Here is a 26,523-nt window from a genome sequence, read left to right on the forward strand (position 1 = left end):
AATTGTTAATACAACAAAAGGGTGTGGAGTTTCTGGGTGCCGTTTCTGTTGTTAGAGTATTGCTTTGAATCTCTCTCTCTGTGAATTGCTTTGAGAACAGACTCTGTCTTAGAATGTACTAACGCAATTAGCAGCGTGCAAGTTTCACACAGAGAGGGAGAGAAACAGTACCAAAAACCAAGAGACCTCTTAATTAGTAATACCCTGGAATTTAAACTATGGGGAATCAAACTTATTTGTGATTTTAATACAGAACTTCTTTAATATGATCCAACACCATCTGCTCTCCTGCCATTGCTTTCCTACCAGTGCCCTCATCAAAGTCCTCTACTGTCCTCCACCCACCCCCATGACTAACTTTCAGCACACCCGCCAATTGATTCCAGACCCAGCATCAGGGAGCAGGGTGCCTAGGAGTGCATATACAGAAAAGGTATGGATGTTTCACCAGCAGCGTGGTCAGGACGCAACAGGGCTCACTTCAGACAACACATCCCACTTGAGTTGCTAGTGTTATCAGCCCAATCTGCCTCCCAAATGTTCAGTTTCCAGGTGTCTGTTTCGTTAATCACAATCTTACCTGATGAATACAAGCAATCTTAATCCGGCAACAAGCAGCCAAAGAAAATTTGTTTGCAAAGTAATAGAATGTTTAAAGGACAAGGATCTTCAAGAAAGCATTTACACAGTTTTCTCATCTATAGTTCAGGAATTAACGACTGCATTCTGTACAATGTAGAGGATACAGTTCCTCCTCCCCACTGCTTTCCCCCTAGATATAGAGCTCATCTTCTTAATTTAGCCTGTGCTGCCATGAATTCCAAAGAGGGGATCTCTAAGTGAGAGTTCCAAGAATTTCCAAGCTTTAGGTCCTGCTGCCTTCCCTTTTTCAGGGCTTCATAGACCACCATATCAGGACACTAAGGTGACTCATTTTTCAAAAATAAATCAATGAAAATTGCATGGTGAGTGTGTCTAAGGCCAATTTTCAGAGTAACAGCCGTGTTAGTCTGTATTAGCAAAAAGAAAAGGAGGACTTGTGGCACCTTAGAGACTAACCAATTTATTTGAGCATAAGCTTTCGTGAGCTACAGCTCACTTCATCGGATGCATACTGTGGAAACTGCAGAAGATCTTTTTATACACACACAAAGCATGAAAAAATACCTCCTCCCACCCCACTCTCCTGCTGGTAATAGCTTATCTAAAGTGATCACACCACACGATCCATCGTCTACAGCCAAGCTCTGCGATACAACCGCATTTGCTCCAACCCCTCAGACAGAGACAAACACCTACAAGAACTCTATCAAGCATTCTTACAACTACAATACCCACCTGCAGAAGTGAAGAAACAGATTGATAGAGCCAGAAGAGTTCCCAGAAGTCTCCTACTACAGGACAGGCCTAACAAAGAAAATAACAGAACGCCACTAGCCGTCACCTTCAGCCCCCAACTAAAACCCCTCCAATGCATTATTAAGGATCTACAACCTATCCTGAAGGATGACCCAACACTCTCACATATCTTGGGAGACAGGCCAGTCCTTGCCTACAGACAGTGCCCCAACCTGAAGCAAATACTCACCAGCAACCACATACCACACAACAGAACCACTAACCCAGGAACCTATCCTTGCAACAAAGCCCGTTGCCAACTGTGCCCACATATTTATTCAGGGGACACCATCACAGGGCCTAATAACATCAGCCACACTATCAGGGGCTCGTTTACCTGCACACCCACCAATATGATATATGCCATCATGTGCCAGCAATGCCCCCTCTGCCATGTACATTGGTCAAACTGGACAGTCTCTACGTAAAAGAATAAATGGACACAAATCAGATGTCAAGAATTATAACATTCATAAACCAGTCGGAGAACACTTCAATCTCTCTGGTCACGCGATTACAGACATGAAAGTTGTGATATTACAACAAAAAAACTTCAAATCCAGACTCCAGCGAGAAACTGTTGAATTGGAATTCATTTGCAAATTTGATACAATTAACTTAGGCTTGAATAGAGACTGGGAGTGGCTAAGTCATTATGCAAGGTAACCTATTTCCCCTTGTTTTTTCCTACCCCCCCCCCCCGACGTTCTTGTTAAACCCTGGATTTGTGCTGGAAATGGCCCACCTTGATTATCATACACATTGTAAGGAGAGTGGTCACTTTAGATAAGCTATTACCAGCTGGAGAGTGGGTTTGTGTGTGTGGGGGGGGGGGTGAGAAAACCTGAATTTGTGCTGGAAATGGCCCAACTTGATTATCATACACATTGTAAGGAGAGCGATCACTTTAGATAAGCTATTACCAGCAGGAGAGTGGGGTGGGAGGAGGTATTTTTTCATGCTTTGTGTGTGTATAAAAAGATCTTCTGCAGTTTCCACAGTATGCATCCGATGAAGTGAGCTGTAGCTCACGAAAGCTTATGCTCAAATAAGTTGGTTAGTCTCTAAGGTGCCACAAGTACTCCTTTTCTTTCTAAGGCCAATGTTTGTTATGGTAGCTTTGTCTGAAAGCCCAGCCACAGCCTACATAAATGAAGAAAGTTGTCATCAGATATGTACTGTCTCTATCTTTACTCTGAAACTGGCCACATGCTTTCCTTGGATTAACCCCTAATTTGTACTTCACCATTTTTCACTTTCTCCTTCTCTTTGGACTCAGAAATAAAATAAAAAGTATTTGTAACAACAGGAAACCTTATCCCAGGATCTCTAAATGGCTCACTCTGTGCCAGCACAGACGTCAGTCTGTCCTGTTCTGGCATCCCTCTGTCCCCAGATAGAACCACTGGACTAGTTAATCCCACATTTTCTTTTCCTCCTCCAAGGGCAGACACTTTCTCTGGGAAATGCATCTGGTAAAGTGAGCTGTAGCTCACGAAAGCTTATGCTCAAATAAATTGGTTAATCTCTAAGGTGCCACAAGTACACCTTTTCTTTTTGCGAATACAGACTAACACGGCTGCTACTCTGAAAACTTTCTTTGGGGACATTCTCCGCACTTGTACCTCAAGTGACAGTTAAATCTAGAATCTGAACAACTATGGCTAGAATTCTGTATTGTGCTTCGGATCTGCACTTCTTTGGGGTTCGAAGAGACCCCAGCGTAACTTAGACATCCCTGGCAGATGTGCCTAATTTATGGTAGTCTGTCCCTAGCTGCCAGTGGGTAACAGCACTGCCCAGAGATTTTGCAGTGCTGTGTGTCGTGGCCCTACCCCAATAAGACTCTCTCACCCCAGCATGCCCCCTACACCAGGGCTTGCAAAGGGGTGCTCCTCAATTTCTGTGCCAGGGGAATTCTCCCGCAACTGGAACTTGGACTTTTTAGAGTCTCTTTATGCTGCTTTGGCCCTTTTACCTCGTGTAAAGGTGCTGGAATAGAGGTGAGACTCTCACCCAGTTTATTAAAGAAAACAGAGAAATACAGAAAAAGGAAAGCATTTAATTTTGTTCTCATTGAGTCATGCTTTGTGGAAAGCCATGCTAGTAAGGGCCCTGGGATGTAGTCACAAAGCAAAAAGTTTGGTAGATGCAGACCTTACATGTTAGTAACATGCTGCTGTTATTGAGATAAAATTCCTGTCCTCAGTCTTGATACTATCTCCTTGGAGGCATTAACTCAGGTTCTTTCTTTGGTTGATCTTAGGCGTTAAAAGTCCTTGTTAGGATTTATACAATAAAGACATTATCTCCTTCTTCAGTTCAAACTCAATACACAATGTCTTTCACAAAGTACTTAGCTGCTTTCCATTTCACAAGGTGAAATCATGGCCTATTGAAGTCAATGGCAAAACTCCCACTGACTTCATTAGAGCCAGGGTTTCACTCACAGTGTTTTCCTTTTCCTCCCCAAATGTTTGAGCATTTTAAGTGTATTGGCCCATTTCAAAGTCCTCTTTTGAACTCCTGTACCATAAGCACCTCTGATACCTAAAGGATATCCTTGAATATTTGGGTAAAAGCCTTTGGTAAGACCATGTCCTTTCATATATAATGAACTCTCTATCCCAGGGAGTCTTCCTGTATAGGAAGCCTGAAGCTACTTTCCTAAATGACATTAAAACAGATCCCACATAGATAAAAATACACAGAAAATTCCAACTAGAAAATACAATGAGAAGTCCTTGTGGCGCCTTAGAGACTAACAAATTTATTTGGGCATAAGCTTTCGTGGGCTAAAACCCACTTCAAAAGCTTATGCCCAAATAAATTTGTTCGTCTCATTGTTTTTGCTGATACAGACAAACACAGCTACCACTCTGAAACTAGAAAATAGTTATTTGTCATAGTATTTTTAATGAACTTTTTTTGTTGATGCACATCAGAAAAAATAACTGTTATCCTCAGGCTTATCACACATGTGCTGCTTTAAAGGTACAAGCTGATATAGCGACAAAACAAATGTGGCAAGTCTGGTTTTGCCAAGTAACACTGTCGCCTAGATCCGCTAATCCTCTGGAACTGTTCAAAGAGAACTGTGAGGCTACCAGATGGTCCAAAACTTCACTGCAAAAATTATCTACTATGGTACATGCTACAGCCCTGTTCACTTTCTCTCTGCTGACTCCTCAATTTAATTCAAACGCCTAGTTCTTGCTTTCAAGGCTTCCTACAACTTAGCTCCTTCTTACATTTAGCATATTGTCTTGTTTGGCACCTCTATGTTCACCACAAGCCACTTCTCTGAATGGCTTTGTTTTTCTCTTGTTCCATAAGTGCCTTGTCTTCTTTATGTTGTCGTATGTGCCAGGAAACTCCCACCTTAACACTATCTGCCATGTTTCCACCTCTCAAATTTTATTTCTTCAAGGAGACTTACAAGCATGGCCAACATTTTCAAACGTGGGTGTCTACACTTAAAGTTTTGCACCCATAAGCTCCACTGACGTCAGTGGGAACTGCTGGTGCTCAACACTGCTGAAAATGTAGAGGTGCCCAAACATGGATTTAGATATCTGATTTTAGACATTGACGTTTAAAAACGGTAAAGTGATCCTTTTTTTAGGATCCATTGATTAGAAGTAATCCTGTGGATCCTTTGTGACTACATAATCATATTGTCTTCACCCTTGTCCCCATCAGCCCTCCTCTGTTATCAAATACTGTTATCTTGTCTTAACTAATAGGCCCTGATCCTGAAACAAGCTTTGCCTGGGGAGACCTCTGAACTCGCTTAGAGCCCCATTGACTTCACTGAGGCTCTGCATGAGTGCAAGAGCCTGCTTGCACAGAGTCATTTTTAGGTTAAGCCTGTTGAAGTCAATGGGAGTCTTTCTATAGACGTCAGTGGGTTTTGGATTAGACCCTTAGGGTGTGCCCACAGGTGTAATTTCAAGATCAGGTGGACGTGTACATGCTAGCTTCAGTCAAGGAAACACACTGAAAATAGCGGCGTAGCTGTGGTGGCTTAGGTGGCGGCTCAGGCTAACCACCTGTACTTTTATCTAGGGTCTCAGATGGGACTGTACTTGGACAGCTAACCCATGCTGCCTCCCATGCTACCATGGCTGCCCTGCTATTTTTAGCATGCTAAATTGATCAGCACATGGACTCATTGTTTTTGTACCGTAAACATCTGTGGCCTTACTCAAGTAATAAATTATTATAACAGTCCTTCCAGCCCCCGACAAAATTCTTTTGGCAGCCCATAGCTCCTTATAAAAACACAAAGCTTTTGAGACTGCAATCTGTCCTGTTGGACAGGCATTAAATGAAGGAAGGAACAAGAAAAATAACACTAGTTTCATTTACTTGTCATGTTGGTTAACTTACTGTAAAGAGTGTTGCTTTTCAGCATTATTTCTGATCCCGGATTTGGAGACTAGTAGGCTACAGCAGAATCAGTTAAAGCTGTTCCCAGGGATCATATTGCATTTATATGGAACAAATTAAGGTTTTTGAAAGGGAGATAAGGGGGTATCTTTTTAAGGTCCTTGCTGTGCTCCTTTTATTTCATGTATTGCACTGTGTAACATCAACCTTTTTGAGAGCAAAAGAAAAACTCACACTTTGATCCATTCAGACTACAGGACATGGGCCAATCTCTGACTGGTCATGCGCATACGTTCACATCCCTGAGAGCCTTTGGCTAACAGAGGAAGTTGGCTGCCCTGATACCCTCCCTTTTGAAACATTGCAGTCCGTCATAAAAGGTGTTTTAGGGGCTGTGGCCTAAAGCTCAGGTTGTATGATTTCCATGTTAATGTACAGGGATGCCTAAAAATATTTTTTTCTTTTTGTTAATTACGTTTTCTGGCATTTTAATTAAACATTTTACTTAGTTTCCAGTAACTCATTTTCTGTAGAATTCACCTTCCTTTGAATGTTTCCTCTACGTCAGGGGTTCTCAAATGTTTCCATATTGAGGACATCTTAATAGAGAGGTTGTCTCATGGACTCTCACCTCCCATTCGTAATCATAGAACCTCCCTGTAGTAACCACAACAATTGTTTACAAGGAAAAGTAGTATTTGGCAAGTATATTATGCATTTTAACTGTGTGTCAATGATTTTTGAAAGGTGCAAATGGGAAAGATAATCTTCACTGTCTGGCTAGCATTGTCTCTGATTGAGGGAATACGGTCTAATAGTGGATAGGACACTGGGCTGGGATTTAGAAGACCTCGACTGAGCCACTAACCAGCAGTGTGACTTTGGGCATCTCTCTTTTCCCTGCCACTCTTAGTCTGTCTGCCTTGATTGTAAATTCGTTGGGGCTGGGACTATCGCTAGCTCTATATTTGTCGTATGCCTAGCATGGTCATGGAAGGGGCTTGTGAGTGCTACTGTAGTCCATGGACCACTGCTTGCTTCAGGGGATTGCTGCTTTGTTTGGTGTAGCCTTGTACACAATGTAAAGAAAGTCCTGTATATATAACCATCTTTGAATGGACTGGTGTGTGGAAGGTCACTCACTTGAAGACATGTCACCAAGGCACATCTACTGCCTTGGGGAATCTGTTTGCTCCTTGTTCACTGACACAAATGAGACCATTTGAATTGCAGCTTCAGAACCTAAGGGGTACCCTTGTTTTATTACGAGACACAGAGTTTGCACAGCTGTGTTGTAAACTCTGACATCCATTAAAGGTTTCCAGCTGCATCCTAAGTGGGAAAGTAGAACGAATGTAAGATTGGGGCATCTGTGCAAGAAGCCTGTGACACTGGGACATTGCTATGAAATATGTTGCTTTGATTATTGGTCAGACCTGAATACAGTTTATAGCTAATAAGACCAAAAAAAGTGTTTATAATTTTATTTTTTGTTATACTTCTTTAAAAAAAACAAACACCTTGTTGGCCGGGTACTCCCAGAGCCAGGTGCACCTTTCAGTTAAACATTGCTGTGTTTATATTACTAGATAATAAAATTCTGTGGTTCATGAACTGCCCATCAATAGAAAGCTAAGATTAAAGCCTCGGATCCTATCCATCTTTTCATAAAGAAAAGCTATTCGTATAGTGATGACCATTCAGTAACTTATCTGCAGTGGGTGTGTTTTAGAGGACTGGGAGCATATGTAAGCTTTCCTGCCTTTTCTTGTTTTTCTGGAATTTGTGGGGATGTGTGGTTTCTATTAAATCTTCTCATTAGTTTGGCGCAGAATTAAGAATACTGGGCCCATTCAACACAGATGCCAGTGTTACAAAATAAATCTGCACTGTAAGGGATCCACCTTGTGAAGTTTTCTTTTGAAATATGAATGCAAAGAGAAGCATTGTTGGGAAATAAATTCAGTGGTGGATAGACTACTGCTGAATTGCACACCTCTTTTCCCACAGTCACACAACAGTTCACAACTCTGCAGGTTCTCTCCACTTCTCATTAACACAGTCAAATGTATGAGACAGATATTTGCCTTTCTCTCTTTGGTAAAGTTGGCTCTGGCAGTCTTCAGGACAATATTTGATTGTCTAAGTAAGGTGTTTATATGGCCCTATCATTGTAGTATCTGTACAGTCTGTAATGCATTCATCATCACATAAGATAGGGCAGCATTATCATCTACATTTTACAGACTAGGAACTGTGCACAGAGAGAATAAGTGGCTTGCCTAGGGTCATAAAGGAATTCTGTAGCAGAGTAGGGAATTGAACCATGGTTTCCCATGGCCCAGTTTAGTATGCTAACCACTAGACCATCCTTTCTCTGCAAGTTAAAAGATTGAGAGGGACACTACAGGTCGATTGCCTTCTGACATCGGTGCAAGGAACTGGGCTATCCCAAAGTGACTGACAGCAAACAAAGCCAAACATCATCTGAAATGTTAAAACCATGCCACATTCTGAACGGTCAAAAGAAGAAAAAGGGTGACAGAAAATACGGGTCAAGATATTTTATTAAAATTGTATTAAAATGTTTGATTTTATTGAATATCTTATTAGTTTTCCTTGTTCTGAGAAGTTTTATTCAAGCCAAAACCTGGCATAGGTATTTATAATGTAGTGTAATCCCCCCATGAAAAATTAGATTTACATTATAGCATTCGTAAGAAGCACCGCTATTATGCAATAGCACAGGACTTCTGCATGTATGCCAGACCTTTGTACATATTAGGCATGTCCTGCAGGACAAAGACAGTTAAGATGTGTAGATGTATAATATAACTGCATTTCATGAAATGCTATTACTTTTATAAAATGATTTCATTGTAGTTTGTAACAACAACAACAACAATAATAGTTGGCACTTTCACAATGTCTTTCAAAGCATTTTGCAAATATTATTATTAAGGATATGATTTAGTCACGGGTATTTTTAGTAAAAGTCATGGACAGGGCACAAGCAATAACCAGAAAGTCACAGGATGGTGACCTGTCTATGACTTTTACTAAAAATACCCATGACTAAATCTTAGGTGCTGGGGGTCGGGGGTGGGGCAGGGCACTTCCGGGGATGCTGCTGATCCTGGAGGAGTGGGGGTGCTTCCGGGGATGCTGCTGATCCTGGGGGAGTGGGGGTGCTTCTGGGGATGCTGCTGATCCTGGGGGAGGGTACTCGGGGCCCCGCTGCTGCTACTGCTGGGGAGGGGGCGGCCTGGGGTCCCCCTACTGCCACCACTGCTGCTCTGGGCAAGGGGGCGGCCCGGGGCCCCATCGCTGCTGCTTCTCCCGGACCTGCTCGGGCAGCCCTGGGGTCAGCTGCACCAGCCACTTCAGAAGTCACAGAGGTTCCGGAAAATCACGGAATCTGTGACTTCCGTGACCTCCGTGAAAAACTCACAATCTTAATTATTATTAAATAGGACTTAATTCAACTTCTATTGAAATTAAGGAGAAAATTCGCATTAATTCCACTGTGCTTTGGAATAGATACTAGTCACAAAAAGTGACATCAGTTTTTAAACAGAACTCTCCAGTGAATGGAATAAATCATCCAATGGGATTTTCTCTTTTCAAACTTGATGGTATGATATGGCCCATAGTAAGATTAAAAGGCCAGTTTTTCTGAAAATACTAGTTGTGTTATTTTCTACAAAATACATTTTAAAATACTTTTTACTGCCTTTTGTTTATTAATCTTTTTGCAACGGAGTTGCACAAGGTTATATTTGTTTTTAAAACATTATATGTAATTTCAAAGTATCTGAAACTATATGCATATGTCTGGTTTTCTTTTGTGCTCTCTTCAGAATAACAAAGCTATGCGGTGTCTGACACTGGGCTTTTTATAGTGATTTATTAACTGTGTCAGAATAGTTGCTGTGAATGCTGGGACGCTCTTGTATAGTGTGGCAGTTGATATTGATTATGACAGTTTGTGGACTCCAGTGGGTTGTCAGACAGCAGATAGTATTTTGTCTTCTTACTATACATACCATGGACTATACATCAGTGTTTTGTTAAGAAAAAGGCCCTTTGTCTGGTACCCTTTTTCCTCCATGTTATGAGGGAACTTGTGTAATACATTGTGCAACATATAACAAAATAGACCAGACACCCTTTGGACAAGCCAATCAAAATGACAATAGCTGTAGAAACATGCATGAATAGTTAGTTTTGCTGCTGTTCTTTTGTGAAATAGACTATGTAGTTGACAGAAATGGGTAAGCTAGTCTGATTCTGTCATTTACGAAAAAAGTTCATTAATTGTACTAATTTGCATCCTATATTTCCGTTGGTTGGGAACCTGCAGACTATGCACTTGTAAAAGTTTATAATTAGGGTTTTGACTATTGAAAAGCTTTGAAGATCATGCAAGGCAGTTTTGCCTTTTCTGTGGAAATGGAAACAGGACAGTCTGTCTGGAAATGTTGTGTGGAATATCCATCTTGGGGGAAATTAAAGCTAAAAAAATCAGCTGGTGTGATGGGTCCTACAAAAAGATCACCCAAAATAATGACCACTTGCTACAACTCCACCACTGTTTGTTTTTAGCCATTAAGTAGTAAAGTAGCACCCATGAGAAAATATTTTATTTGTTTTGCAGTGGCTTTATAATGAAAGAAAAACAATTAGCAGCTGAGGTTTTATAGACATTCCTGGGTAGGGGGAAAAAGCTTCGTTTAGACCCACCTGGACTACTGGAAAATAAATCTTCTAACTTTACATCCAGATTGCATCATTACATACTCAACAATGTTACTAGATAATAGGTGCTGGTCTGATTTTTTCAATTTTTCTAGGTGGTTATGCTGAACATGGACACAACTTCACCTGGCACGAGATGATTCTCTGCTTATCACCCCATTAAAAAACAAACAAAAAACCCAACAACCGAAAAAAGAAAAGGAAAAAAAAAGCCTTTTATGAACTGGTGGGACCCGATTCTGATCTCACACTGCTTTTATATTGATTCAAATGCAATTACTGCTGATTTACACTGAAGAGATGCAAAATCACACCCAATGTGTGTATCTCAGTTTAGCTGGAGTAGATGTATATAGTAGGTGACTATTCAGCGTTAGACATTAGAAACGACTCTGTGACAGGCAGTTTGGGTTAGTGGATGTGCTATTGGACTGGGAGTCTAGAGAGCTGGGTTTTATTCCAACTCCACTACTGACGTGACCATCCAACTCGCTTTATCTCTCTGTGCCTCTGTTTCCCCTCCCCTGCTTTGTCCACCTCGTCTACAGTAGAACCTCAGAATTATGAACACCTTGGGAATGGAAGTGGTTCAAAACTCTGAAATGTTCATAATTCTTAACACAACATTATGGTTTGTTCTTTCAAAAGTTTACAACTGAACAATGACTTAATACAGCTTTGAAACTTTACTATGAAGAAGAAAAATGCTGGTTTCCCTTTATTTTTTTAATAGTTTATGTTTAACACAGTACTGTACTGTGTATCCGATGAAGTGAGCTGTAGCTCACGAAAGCTTATGCTCAAATAAATTGGTTAGTCTCTAAGGTGCCACAAATACTCCTTTTCTTTGTACTGTACTTGTGTGTGTGTGTCTGCTGCTGCCTGATGGGTTTCAAATGAGGTGTGTGGTTGACTGGTCAGTTTTTTAACTCTGGTGTTCATAACTCTGAGGTTGTACTGTATTTAGATTGTACAATATTTGGAGAAGGGACTGTTTCTTACTATGTGTTTGTACAGCGCCTAGCACTATGAGGCCACAATCTCAACTGGGGCCTCTAGGCCCTACTATAGTAAAAATAATTTAATATTTTATACTCTGTGATCCGTACTTTCTAAATAAAATATTATATATTTGTGAAAAAATGACAAAGTCCTTAAGTTCAGCCAGGAGACAGAACCAAACACGAGGGTTTGATCTCTCTGATGTAGGTGCTCATTGCAATTTCCATGTTCATTTATGTATACAGTATACATAATGTATATAGAACCCATCACATTGCCCAGGATCAATAATTATATTTCATAATGAATTGAGACTGTAATGTTTGCAAAGACATTGCATTAATACAAGTAACTCTGTACTGGGGGTTGTACTGGCATCCATCACTCTCTGGTATCAGATATCACTGCCATATGTGCATTGAAATGTTTTGTAGCAAAAAAACGTGGATATGTCAAAGACCTAATGGAGCAGTGTAAAAATGCCTGCTTTCATTAGAGATTGGCTTCATTTGGCTCCATCTCCAACTTTCATATAAGGTTCCTGAAGGAAATCAAATGTAGTTAGCTCTTATTCCCTATGATGACTTTTATCTAAAGTCCTGATAATCCTTTCTCTCACTCTGCATAGTTTTGGTACTTTAAGTCTGAGACCGCTGCGGGAGAAGATAATTTTGGTGTTGTGCTGCAGAAAGTGACAGCTTCATAGCATTAGTTGTAGGCTAGCAGTGACTTGTGTAAGATATGTTCAGTTCCTATCAGAAGAAGTTTCTTGCCCTTAACCCTCTCACAGCTATTTGTCTTGCTAGCAGTTTGCAGTTGCTTGAGTGGAACAGTCTAGGCAGTGCATACCTGGATGTCCCTTGTACTTTACTTCCAAGCTTTAGGTTCTTTCCAGTGCAGAAGCCAAAGCACTTTCTGTCTCTCTCTCACGTCCCAGCAGGCTGGAATGTCTCACATCTCAGTTGTGTTTACTGGAGAATGCCTGAGTAGCCAGGTCTGTATGCCAAAGCACTTCAGAGGATGTTGTTTGAAATAATTCTGATCTCTCTGTCTCTCTCTCTTCTCCACCCCCCTCCCCCATGTCAATAGATGGTGTTCACAGTGTCACAGCAGTCTGCACCCTGAGGGTGACTATCATTACCGATGACATGCTGACCAACAGTATCACCGTGCGGCTGGAAAACATGTCCCAGGAGAAGTTCCTCTCCCCGCTGCTCTCTCTCTTTGTGGAGGGTGTGGCGACGGTGCTGTCTACTACCAAGGATGGCATCTTCGTCTTCAACATTCAAAACGATACAGACGTCAGCTCCAATATCCTGAACGTGACATTCTCCGCTTTACTTCCTGGTGGCATTAGAAATAAGTTCTTCCCCTCCGAGGACCTCCAAGAACAGATCTACCTCAACAGGACACTACTGACTATGATCTCTATGCAGCGGGTCCTGCCTTTCGATGACAATATCTGTTTGCGAGAGCCTTGTGAGAACTATATGAAGTGTGTCTCGGTGTTGAAGTTTGACAGCTCTGCTCCATTTATTAGTTCAAACACCGTTTTGTTCCGACCCATCCATCCCATCAATGGTCTGAGGTGCCGGTGTCCCCCTGGGTTTACAGGCGACTATTGTGAAACAGAGATTGATCTCTGCTACTCCAATCCTTGTGGCAATAATGGGCTTTGTCGGAGCCGAGAAGGAGGCTACACTTGTGAATGTTACGAGGACTACACTGGTATGTGTTTATCTTATCTATTATACCCATGATTTATATGTTAGGCCATCCACTGAGTCAGTTCTGTATCAAGCTGAAATTGTTGACATTCTTACTCAAATGGAGAAAGCCTCTGACTCTGGTAGAGAGAAGGATTTAATGTGTCACATTTGCAGTTAGACGAAATCCCATATCTTTGTTTTAAAATGTCTTGTTTGGACACATCTCTTTTATATTTGTGTTTCTGGGAGGGAAAAGAGGGTCCCTGATTGCACATCCAACTATCTTCTACCCCTTAAATAATACTCAAGACAACCAACAGTGCTAGATGTAAATCAGTATTCTTTGAGTGCAACATGTTATCATAGAATATCAGGATTGGAAGGGACCTCAGGAGGTCATCTCGTCCAACCACCTGCTCAAAGCAGGGCCAATCCCCACCTTTTGCCCCAGATCCCTTAATGACCCCATCAAGGATTGAACTCATAGCCCTGGGTTAGCTGGCCAATGCTCAAACCACTGAGCTATCCCTCCCCATGTTATGATGAGTCACTCCTTATTTTGAACTATTATTATTACTTATTGTTTGTATTGTGGTAGTGCCTAGAAGCCCCAGTCATGGACCAGGACCTGGTATGGCTAGGTGCTGTACAAACAGAACAAAAAGATGGTCCCTGCCTCAAAGACTTACTATAATGTAAACAGATGGGAAATACCATATGTAAGCTTCAATTTGTGAATACCCATCCAGGCAAATATAAAAAGAGAGAATCTATCTCTCGATCCAATTTCCTTTCTAGAAATTGTATGTTTAAAAGAACATAAGATTGCTTCTTCTTCTTGTCATTCCCCTCCTAGTAGGCCCATCTTTATCAGTTTTTTGATTTAGTTACTTTATCTTGTTATTTACCAGACAATTAATAAAGGTTAAAGTGCTACTTCTGCAGTATTTATGAAGAGTATAGAAGAAGAAGAAGAAGAATTAAATGCTACATAGTAGAACCATTGTAGTTAATGGGATTACTTATGAACTTAAATTGTGCATGTGTCAACGTACTTTGCTGGATCAGGTCTAAACTCTCAGCTGAGACTTACATTACGGCAAAGTTCTTAGCTGTTTGACCTTCGGAGAAAACCTGAATGACACACTGTCGGTCAACAGGAATTACAGTTATTTGGGTGGTTAGGAATTTATAGAATAAATAGTCTTTCTGAAGTTCCTGCTGATTACTGCGATATTATCCGTTGTAGTAGTGTATTCCTAGTGTATCCATTGTGGAAGTTGATGTAGACGAAACTGAAGTATTTCCTGAGTTCTTAGGTCCAGAGCCTGCTCCTACTCCATGAAAGTCAGTGACAAAACTCTCTTCTTGGCACCAAGGGAAATTCAGTAGTATGCTTACTCAGTGCATCAGTAGGAGCTTATGTTATACCAAGTAGTTAAAAAACAGAGTGAAATAGCGTAGAAGCAAAAAACAAACAAAATGTAATATCTATGTCTTTTTAGCATCAGCAAATATTTATTTAAAATGGAGGAGGAGGGAAGAGGGGGCATTTCGTATTCTAAAGCACTAAAGTTTTAATGATACTTTGAGGATAAGTTTGTTTGTTATTAAATAATTCCTGTTTTTCTTTTAAAAATTACCTGTTTTGCTTGTGCACTTTGAACAGCTGAATATTAAATGTCTAAATAACATTCACTAGAAATATTTTGTCTAGGAATTTCCAGGGTGTGTGGTTTGTTTTTTTAAAAATAAATAAATCTTAAATTAACCTATTTTAACAGCGGGACTGAGAGCCAGGGCTGAGGTGGTGGGGAGTGGGAATGGCTGCCTTGCTGGGGAGGCTGTCAAATAAACATTCTTCCTCTATTTGAAACTTTGTGCCCCTGGAAAATGCTTAAACCAGTGCTCCAGCTTCCTTCATCTTTTATTCAAAACTTCTTGGGAAGCTCCAGCAGCCTGGCTGGCTGAAAACCTTTGAGGCCAGGCAGAGAAAGCTGGAACATCATTTAGGACATTTTCTTCCACTGTGAGTGTAAAGCTTTAAATAGAACAAATATGACTGTTTGTGGCTCCCAAGCTTCCTTAGCCCTGTTCTTTGGCCAGCTTCACTCCTAAAACCCTTAGCTAGTCTCCATCTCTTTTAGGGGAACATCTTTTGTCCACTGCCCCATGCATTTTCTTTCAGCAGACGTCTTAGATTTCTAAAGTTTTATCTTTTCGAAAATTATACCTATACAGATCCATATGGACGAAAATGCATATGTCTAAATGGAATGTGCTTATAGGGCCTGCTCCAAGCCCCCCACTTGGAAAGTCTTTTCTTTGCCATCTGTGGCTTTTGGGTCAGATCCACAGATTACAAAGGATGGGGCAATGGAGAGGGGCAGCACTGTTAGGGGGAGCATTGCACTGAGGGGGTACCATGCCAGGGACAGTGGACCAGAGACCTCCCTTAAGAGGTGCACAGGATGTGGGGTTCGCCTAGAGATCAGAGGAAGTCTGCCAGAGATCAGTCCCTTTCCTAAGGTCCAAATGATAAACTATTAGCTCAACCAGTAAACTCTGAAACGGGCTGTGAGACAGTGTTGGAAGTTTTATGACCAATTAATTTGATGAAAAATGTTTTCTATAATAAACATTACAGTATAAATAGAAGTGATTATGACTAACAGTTTATTAAACAAAAACTTGCACATTAACAAACTTAATTAACCCATGTTTTAGAATTTGGAATAATTTGTGTTTTTATCTGTTCAGAAATTTCTTTGCTGGAAATCTCTGGGAAAAAAACGTGTAAGCTTGTCAAATAAATAGATGAACAGATGAAAATGTAAAAGGTATTTTTTAAATGCTTAAGTCATAAACTAATTATTTAATTTCTTTGCATATTCACTCTGTATTTATAGTGTAGGGGATATACATACGGAAAGGATATATTTTATTCACACAAAGATTTGATTGCTACATTAAGTGCAATTGTCGATGCACTTTTTGTATTTCAAAGCCACTTGTCATAGCTGGAGGTTTGTGCCAAAATGATCAACAGTAACATAGTTAACAGTAAAAAGAAAAGGAGTACTTGTGGCACCTTAGAGACTAACCAATTTATTAGAGCATAAGCTTTCGTGAGCTACAGCTCACTTCATCAGATGCATATCGTGGAAACTGCAGCAGACTTTATATATACACAGAGAATATGAACCAATACCTCCTCCCACCCCACTGTCCTGCTGGTAATAGCTTATCTAAAGTGATCATCAGGTGGGCCATTTCCAGCACAAATCCAGGTTTTCTCACCCTCCACCCCCCCACACAAATTCACTCTCCTGCTGGTGATGGGCTATCACCCATCACCAGGGCTATCACCAGCAGGAGAGTGAATTTGTGTGGGGGGGTGGAGGGTGAGAAAACCTGGATTTGTGCTGGAAATGGCCCACCTGATGATCACTTTAGATAAGCTATTACCAGCAGGACAGTGGGGTGGGAGGAGGTATTGGTTCATATTCTCTGTGTATATATAAAGTCTGCTGCAGTTTCCACGATATGCATCTGATGAAGTGAGCTGTAGCTCACGAAAGCTTATGCTCTAATAAATTGGTTAGTCTCTAAGGTGCCACAAGTACTCCTTTTCTTTTTGCGAATACAGACTAACACGGCTGTTACTCTGAAACCTATAGTTAACAGTGTTGATATTTGAATAGTCACATTCAGTCTCCATAGTTAACCACACCATTGAGATGAATGGGGCTGTTCACACTTCTCCAACTTTATTGCTTCAGACTCCTTGCAGGCTCAGAGAGATAACACAGTATTCATTTATATTTGGTTCATGTTTTTGAGATTTTCTTCAAAACCATGAAGACTAGAAACAATTATTTTTTAATAATGACAGCTTGGAATCTGGAACATCCTTTTGATACATACATATTTAATAATTGTAATGTTTGTTGAGAAATATTCATAATGATCATCTTGGTGTACATAATGATTAAGAAGTATTAGTACATAAAAATTAATGTTAAAATGTAAAGTAGTTCATGTCTTAGATTTTGCTCTCTTTTAGAAATAAGACTAGTTTCACATATCAAATATAGAAATTCATTTGCTAGAGGGAGCCACAAAGTCACACACCAAACCAGAAAAAGTTAAGGGTCCATTTTAAATTCATTTTAGCTCAGTTATAAAATTCATTCAGCAGAGTAAGTGCTGTAAGTTTAGAGAAGTTGCATGGTAACAGGCACACATAATAAAGACGTTTAATCCCTGCTTTAAACGGCAAACCTCAATGCTTCTTTAAATATGGCTCTGCTGTGGTATCCCCGTAATATTTTTTAAAAAAAGGAGTACTTGTGGCACCTTAGAGACTAACCAATTTATTTGAGCCTCTGAGGTGCCACAAGTACTCCTTTTCTTTTTGCGAATACAGACTAACACGGCTGTTACTCTGAAACCTGTAATATTTTTAGTTTGCTATTCAGTGTGAATATTAATATATTCTTTATATTATAATATATTCTATATATATATTCTGTTTATTGTTAAACAGATACAATAAAAATACAGTATGTGCAGCATGATCAAGTTGATGCTACATTAGGACCTTTATGCCCACATTGCATTACAATATGTTTTTTCCACTGAAATTAATACAACTAACATAGTGGTCCCCAAAGTTTTTAAGCCATGTCCCCCCTTACTGTAATGTAATCTGTCCGCACCCACTGGGATCTGGGAGCAAGATTGGGGGCCAAGACTGGGACAATAGCTGCATCTGGGGCCGAAAGATGGGAGCTGTGGTTGCGGTTGGGAGCCGGGCTGTGGTTGGGGGCCGAGGCCAGGGCCAGGACCGGGTCATGGTTGGGGTCAGGAGCTGAAACTGGGGTCTCAACTTGGGGCAGGATTGAGGTCAGAGCCGGAACCAGAGTGGAGCTGGGGGCAGAGCCGGGCCAGGTGGCGCTCCCTCCTTGCCCCCCAGAGCGGGCTGGCACTGTATTGTGCATGGCGCTGTACAAACACAAAACACAAAGATGGTCCCTGTCCCGGTTTTTGTCTTATATAAAATAAGATTTCAGCCATTTTACATGTTTGACTTATAGCTATTCATATTCCATAATATTTTATTTTAAAATGTTACAAAATATAATTTACTGCTTAAAACTATAAAAAAATTCACATATATTTATTATTTAAATAATGCAGGGTTTTTTTCAATACTAACATTGCTTGTTTACTTAGAATCATAGAATATCAGGGTTGGAAGGGACCCCAGAAGGTCATCTAGTCCAACCCCCTGCTCAAAGCAGGACCAGTTCCCAGTTAAATCATCCCAGCCAGGGCTTTGTCAAGCCTGACCTTAAAAACCTCTAAGGAAGGAGATTCTACCACCTCCCTAGGTAACGCATTCCAGTGTTTCACCACCCTCTTAGTGAAAAAGTTTTTCCTAATATCCAATCTAAACCTCCCCCACTGCAACTTGAGACCATTACTCCTCGTTCTGTCATCTGCTACCATTGAGAACAGTCTAGAGCCATCCTCTTTGGAACCCCCTTTCAGGTAGTTGAAAGCAGCTATCAAATCCCCCCTCATTCTTCTCTTCTGCAGGCTAAACAATCCCAGCTCCCTCAGCCTCTCCTCATAACTCATGTGTTCCAGTCCCCTAATCATTTTTGTTGCCCTTCGCTGGACTCTCTCCAATTTATCCACATCCTTCTTGAAGTGTGGGGCCCAAAACTGGACACAGTACTCCAGATGAGGCCTCACCAATGTCGAATAGAGGGGAACGATCACGTCCCTCGATCTGCTCGCTATGCCCCTACTTATACATCCCAAAATGCCATTGGCCTTCTTGGCAACAAGGGCACACTGCTGACTCATATCCAGCTTCTCGTCCACTGTCACCCCTAGGTCCTTTTCCGCAGAACTGCTGCCTAGCCATTCGGTCCCTAGTCTGTAGCTGTGCATTGGGTTCTTCCGTCCTAAGTGCAGGACCCTGCACTTATCCTTATTGAACCTCATCAGATTCCTTTTGGCCCAATCTTCCAATTGGTCTAGGTCCTTCTGTATCCTATCCCTCCCCTCCAGCGTATCTACCACTCCTCCCAGTTTAGTATCATCCGCAAATTTGCTGAGAGTGCAATCCACACCATCCTCCAGATCATTTATGAAGATATTGAATAAAACCGGCCCCAGGACCGACCCTTGGGGCACTCCACTTGATACCGGCTGCCAACTAGACATGGAGCCATTGATCACTACCCGTTGAGCCCGACAATTTAGCCAGCTTTCTACCCACCTTATAGTGCATTCATCCAGCCCATACTTCCTTAACTTGCTGACAAGAATACTATGGGAGACCGTGTCAAAAGCTTTGCTAAAGTCAAGAAACAATACATCCACTGCTTTCCCTTCATCCACAGAACCAGTAATCTCATCATAAAAGGCGATTAGATTAGTCAGGCATGACCTTCCCTTGGTGAATCCATGCTGGCTGTTCCTGATCACTTTCCTCTCATGCAAGTGCTTCAGGATTGATTCTTTGAGGACCTGCTCCATGATTTTTCCAGGGACTGAGGTGAGGCTGACTGGCCTGTAGTTCCCAGGATCTTCCTTCTTCCCTTTTTTAAAGATTGGCACTACATTAGCCTTTTTCCAGTCATCCGGGACTTCCCCGGTTCGCCACGAGTTTTCAAAGATAATGGCCAGTGGCTCTGCAATCACAGCCGCCAATTCCTTCAGCACTCTCGGATGCAACTCGTCCGGCCCCATGGACTTGTGCACGTCCAGCTTTTCTAAATAGTCCCTAACCGCCTCTATCTCCACAGAGGGCTGGCCATCTCTTCCGCATTTTGTGATGCCCAGCGCAGCAGTCTGGGAGCTGACCTTGTTAGTGAAAACAGAGGCAAAAAAAGCATTGAGTACATTAGCTTTTTCCACATCCTCTGTCACTAGGTTGCCTCCCTCATTCAGTAAGGGGCCCACACATTCCTTGGCTTTCTTCTTGTTGCCAACATACCTGAAGAAACCCTTCTTGTTACTCTTGACATCTCTGGCTAGCTGCAGCTCCAGGTGCGATTTGGCCCTCCTGATATCATTCCTACATGCCCAAGCAATATTTTTATACTCTTCCCTGGTCATATGTCCAACCTTCCACTTCTTGTAAGCTTCTTTTTTATGTTTAAGATCCGCTAGGATTTCACCATTAAGCCAAGTTGGTCGCCTGCCATATTTACTATTCTTTCGACTCATCGGGATGGTTTGTCCCTGTAACCTCAACAGGGATTCCTTGAAATACAGCCAGCTCTCCTGGACTCCTTTCCCCTTCAAGTTAGTCCCCCAGGGGATCCTGGCCATCCGTTCCCTGAGGGAGTCGAAGTCTGCTTTCCTGAAGTCCAGGGTCCGTATCCTGCTGCTTACCTTTGTTCCCTGCGTCAGGATCCTGAACTCAACCAACTCATGGTCACTGCCTCCCAGATTCCCATCCACTTTTGCTTCCCCCACTAATTCTACCCGGTTTGTGAGCAGCAGGTCAAGAAAAGCACCCCCCCTAGTTGGCTCCTCTAGCACTTGCGCCAGGAAATTGTCCCCTACGCTTTCCAAAAACTTCCTGGATTGTCTATGCACCGCTGTATTGCTCTCCCAGCAGATATCAGGAAAATTAAAGTCACCCATGAGAATCAGGGCATGCGATCTAGTAGCTTCCGTGAGCTGCCGGAAGAAAGCCTCATCCACCTCATCCCCCTGGTCCGGTGGTCTATAGCAGACTCCCACCACTACATCACTCTTGTTGCACACACTTCTAAACTTAATCCAGAGACACTCAGGTTTTTCTGCAGTTTCGTACCGGAGCTCTGAGCAGTCATACTGCTCCCTTACATACAGTGCTACTCCCCCACCTTTTCTGCCCTGCCTGTCCTTCCTGAACAGTTTATAACCATCCATGACAGTACTCCAGTCATATGAGTTATCCCACCAAGTCTCTGTTATTCTGATCACGTCATAGTTCCTTGACATCACCAGGACCTCCAGTTCTCCCTGCTTGTTTCCAAGGCTTTGTGCATTTGTATATAAGCACTTGAGATAACCTGTTGATCGCCCCTCATTGCCAGTATGAGGCAGGAGCCCTCCCCTCACAGACATTCCTGCCTGTGCTTCCTCCCGGTATCCCGCTTTCCCACTTACCTCAGGGCTTTGGTCTCCTTCCCCCGGTGAACCTAGTTTAAAGCCCTCCTCACTAGGTTAGCCAGCCTGCTGGCAAAGATGCTCTTCCCTCTCTTCCCTTGAATGCAAAATTAGTAAATTTTAATAAATAGAATAAAAATTTGCCCACTGGTATGTGTATGCATGGAAAATTACACAGGTTGAAAGTGGAGGAATACTGGCCCTACAGAAATGCCATCATGATATTGATTCAGTGCAGTATCATATTAATATGAGACATTGTTGAATATTTGAATAAACTTAAAAGATGGCTTTCCCCTGTTGGAGTGGTATTGCTCAGTGCAATGTAGCCTGTTCTGAGGTTATAAAATCTCCCTTTCCCTATAATGAACCATATTTAGAAAAATAATTAGAAGAAAATGGTAAAATCTATCATCTCTTCAATGAGGAACACAAAATCTTGATGATACGTCATAAAACAAACATAACTCAGTATAAAAACACTCTGTTTATCTGCTAAAATACGGTATTTATGTCCTATAGAAGATAATTATGTCCTAATAAGTTGGAATTTCCCTCCATTCCCCCCGACCCCCGCTTTGAAGTTCTCCATTTGTTTTGCTGTAATTATTAGTCATTTATACATGATGAAAGTTTCTCTGTCTTCAGGAGTCTTCAGTTACTAGCACAAAGGTAAACCGAGCTTTTACAAGGTATTTTTGAAATTGGAATACTGGCTAATTACTGATTGGCTTCACTTCCTGTGATGTAAGGAGGTGAGTGAACAGGAGACATATGTTTATAGCAATCATTTTGGAGTAGCGACCATCTTCATTTCTTCATTTTGTACAAATCTGAGTACTCTAGTGGTGTTAAGCAAACAGTACACAATAATAACGCCACCATTGGTTTTGATGGGACTGGGTGCATGACTGAGGGCTCAAATTACATCTGTTACAGGGCCTGGTATTTCAAGTTAAACAAACAAATGTAATTAACTAGAGTAATGTGGAATAACTACTTCATGTATTTATTTCCAGGTGTATTTCATGCTCTATTGTGCCTAAAACACAGAGCTTGGTTTGAGAGCAGCTGAAGCAGTTAAGGTCAGCTGGGAACTCAAGCTAACAATCCCTAGACCTGAATATGAGTGGGGGCATGGACAGAATTAAAAATGGTGATATAGCTCTTGATATACCTTGTGCTCTTGAGGGCAGGGGCCTAATTCTGAGACCTGCACAGTCGTTGGAGGCATAGATGCAACTGGGGGGAATGGAAAAAAGTTAAAGGGATCTAGCCCCACCAATGTTTTACTCTCTTTCAGTGGAGGGTATTCCTTCTGCCTTTTCTTTGGCCACCCAAACACCTGGGGGGACCAGTTGTTATAAAAATAGTGCCTCAGAGTTTCTTGGGCCCTCTGCACCTCTTCTTTGGCTTTTATTTCAGAGAGGGGGATGTAAATCTTAAATCATCTAGGTAATCAAATGTAGTGATCAGAGAGATCTTGTACATGTTGCACTGCAGTTTTTCTGTAAGCTTCACTATCATGTTACTGTATTGACATGAGAAACCATGAAGTGAAACCTTACTCTCCCATCGTGTGTCGTGCAGATCATCATTACTGGTTGGATTTCATTGTGCTAGGTGCTGTACAACTGTACGAGATAGTACCCATCCTAAGGAGCTTTCAGTCTAAAAGACAAAGCTTAACAGGTGCATGAGACAAACAAATGAGATGGGGTAACAAATATTGTAGGATGTTTGCAATTCTTAGTAAGTCAGTCACAAATAATCACAACTTTCCACTTGCCTAATCAAGGACTTGGTCTTCTAATGCCTTAAATATCTCGTGTTCACACTGTTTCTATATGAGAAGTTTATTATTTTTATGTTTCAATGTTCAGTTTGCATTTCCATGCAGATTAAAATATAGTGCCTTTTTCACTGCAAGACAGCACCACTATTGCACACTTAATTTACACTTTTGTGGTTCCTACATAGTCAGAGAATAGCTAAGAGTATGTTTACACTTGAAATGCTACAGTGCCACAGGGGCCGTGGTGCAGCTGCTCCACTGTACTGCTTCAGTGTGGATACTACTTACGCTGATGGGAGGGGTTCTCCTGTCGCTGTAGTTAATCCACTTCCTGGACGGGCAGTAGCTAGGTAGACAGAATAATTCTTCTTAAGATTCTATACAGTAACACTGCGCTGAGATATTCAGAGCAGCAGAATTCATTGTATTTCTCTAAGGCCTGGTTTATGCTAAAATGTTAGGTTTACCCAGCTAAATTGCTCAGGGTGTGAAAAATCCATACCCCTGAGCGGATGTAGTTAAGCCGACCTCGCCCCCAGTGTAGACAGCAACGTTCTTCCATCGACCTAGCTACTGCCTGTTGGGGAGGTGGATTACCTGTGCCAACGGAGGAGCCCCCGCCCATCAGCGCAGGTGGTATCTATGCTGAAGCACTACAGTAGTACAGTTGTAGTACTGCCTCTGTGCTGCTCTAGTGTTTCATGTGTAGGCAAGCCCTGGAAGTCTGGCCATTTAGTTTTATTCCTGTTGTATTTCCCAGCGTTTAATAGCTGGTCTTTAGTTAAGTGATCCAGGTCATGCTGGAAAAACCACTCATAGTCTTCAGCAGATGTAGAGCGCAGTAAGTCCTCAATCCAGTCATGAATTTTTTAAGCTATGTACAAGCAGCATAAGAAAATGCAGAGATTCATTCAGTTCTGTGGTATTGTCAAGGATTTCTATTCTTTAGTCAATAATATCCCAGTTTGGTCTTCATCTGAGATGAGATTCTAATTTTTCAAGTCAGGTATACTTACTTGGAAGGTTTTCAGCTTCCACAGACATGATGAGTCCGGAAATCTGGCAGCCAGGCTAGCCATAATGAGCATATTATGTTGTTCAGAATGTCTTAAATTCTGTTCTCCGTTACACTTGTGCAGCTTCATTAAGTCAGAGGGATTGCTTGTGTGTAACAGAGCAAAATCTTGCCTAATGTACCTTAATATGATTCCTTCAGGCACCTCAATGTAGTCCTAAAGTCTGGGTTTGTTTATTAGAGACTTTCCAATTTTCATAACTGTTAGACTTATCCTTATGTTGTATAAAACAATTTTGATGACCAAATTAATAATCTGACACATAAGAACAATAACAAACAAATCCTGTTGTTCACAAATGCTTCTCTAGATCTAGTAATTTTGACTGCTTAATGGATCATCTTTTTGAGTTACCAGATGCAAATGTTAAAGAACGACAGCGTGATGGATTCATCATAAAACCTTTTTCTACTGTCCTGTAACTAGTTCCTCTTCACTGCTACAAAGGAGTGACTGTTGGCCCAGTCTTTATAGCTAGCTGACTGTACTGGTAATGTTTAAGTGCACATCCACCTGAACTCAGCAGAATTGTATGTTGTCAATGTACTAAAAACAATGGGAAGTCTTCCTAGAAGGATTCCTTTTCAACCGATCAACAAGTATTAATTCCAGACACTGGGTAGGACAGTGAATGGCTCACAATGTTTTAACAATGGGCACAATACACCTTTTCCCACTCCTAACAAGTCTAAACATTTTCCTGACTAAAATAGTCTCTTAATATTGTTTGTGTGAAAGTCAAGAGGAGTGTTGAGTATTGCTTTTGTAATTCCTTGGATTGTTTCCTGAAGGCTCAGAGGAATATTGGTTATTTTTACTTCTAGTTTCAGTATGGCATTAAAATAGGACAGTTGATTTTAAAATGAGAGAGATCCTTTGAAGTAAGAAAGTCCTGTGTCCTATTAAAGTTCAGAAAATTTCTCCTCTATTTCCCCAGTAGGGTGTCATGTTGTTATTATCATGGTCCTGTCTTAGTCATTTGCTCATTCAGGTCTCGGTTCGTATGTTCATGACAGTCACATAGCTCTAACAAAGCATCACTGCATGGACATGAAACAAAATTGTCATTTTATGTCTATGTGGCTGCCTGTCTCCTCTGCATCACCATAACTCAGTCTGGTGTCTGCACCTGTTTTCAATATAAATTAAAATGTTCTTACAGAACCAGCGGAGGTCCTTGTATTTTTAGCGGTTCTAGGCCTAATACCTCTTGTATGGCTGTTCTCTAGCTCCTTTTCTTGCCTTCTTTCTGGCTATGATAGAAAATCTCCTCTCCCTTTAATTGAAATAAACTGATGTTTTAATTGCTCTGAGGCTGATGTTGGAAGCCCTCTCATTGATTCAAATGGAGTCTGTACCCAGAGTGCTTTGGGAACAACCAGTGTTCTCACTACACCCAACTTGTATTCCTTTTAAAACCAGCAAGGCTAAAAGCATTCAGTGTGCTGAAACTTTTGGCAATGCAGCGAGGTGTCTGGAGGTAGCATTTAGCTTCTGCAAAATGCTTAGAGGGCACGGCTAGCACAAAAGCTGGAAAAAACCTATCCACTTCTTTCCTTTGTAACAACTATGCATGTTGACTCATAATGCCTCATAAATCTTATTTCTCGGTGCTTTGAAGTTTTCCCTTAAGTCTGTTACATTTAACCATGCTGAGGAGCAATGAACCCCAGATGTTTCCGTGTGAGCTGACTTAATATCTGAACGTATGAGGAATCTCTACAACCTCTTCTTTGCAATTAACCACAGACAGTAGGTCTTTCCTCTGTTATTCTACATTCTGTTCTGCATTTCAGGAACGCCATACTCCTTTGTGATATATAATTGACTTTTTCTCTTTTGGGTAATGCCCCATTTGTATCACATAGTCATGGAAGGAAGCTCATCAGTTTTGGGCACTTCACCGTAAGAAGGATTTTAATGCTGATGTGTATCATTTGTCAAAAACCTTTTTGTGTTTTTTGTAAAAGAACCTTGATTTCTTATAATTACATGTTGTACTTATAAAGCACCTTCCATCAATGTTCTTTGATGAATTAAGCTTCAAAAGAAGCTCTTCGAGGTAGAGAAGTGCTGCTACCTTCAATTTACAGGTGGGGAAACTGAGGCACAGAGAGGCTTGAAATTGCAAAGGTCATTCACCAGTTCTAGGTCAAAGCCAGGAATATAACCCTCCCCTGCACTCTGGCTTCCCTGCGCTCTTCCACTGGCA

General features: G+C 41.4%; 1 protein-coding gene across 4 annotated transcripts in view; it reads left to right on the forward strand.

Moving 5' to 3' along the window:
* CELSR1 (cadherin EGF LAG seven-pass G-type receptor 1) overlaps positions 1 to 26,523 on the forward strand; it is a 276,811-nt gene that overhangs the window by 104,466 nt on the left and 145,822 nt on the right. For all 4 annotated transcript variants that reach the window (XM_084651571.1, XM_084651574.1, XM_084651572.1 and 1 more), the window contains exon 2: positions 12,640 to 13,278. In XM_084651571.1, coding sequence (XP_084507697.1) covers positions 12,640 to 13,278 — 639 coding nt within the window. The remainder of the gene's footprint in view (positions 1 to 12,639; positions 13,279 to 26,523) is intronic.

Source organism: Lepidochelys olivacea (assembly GCF_965140295.1).
Source record: "Lepidochelys olivacea isolate rLepOli2 genome assembly, chromosome: 1".
In the NCBI taxonomy this organism is placed as follows: Eukaryota; Metazoa; Chordata; order Testudines; family Cheloniidae; genus Lepidochelys; species Lepidochelys olivacea.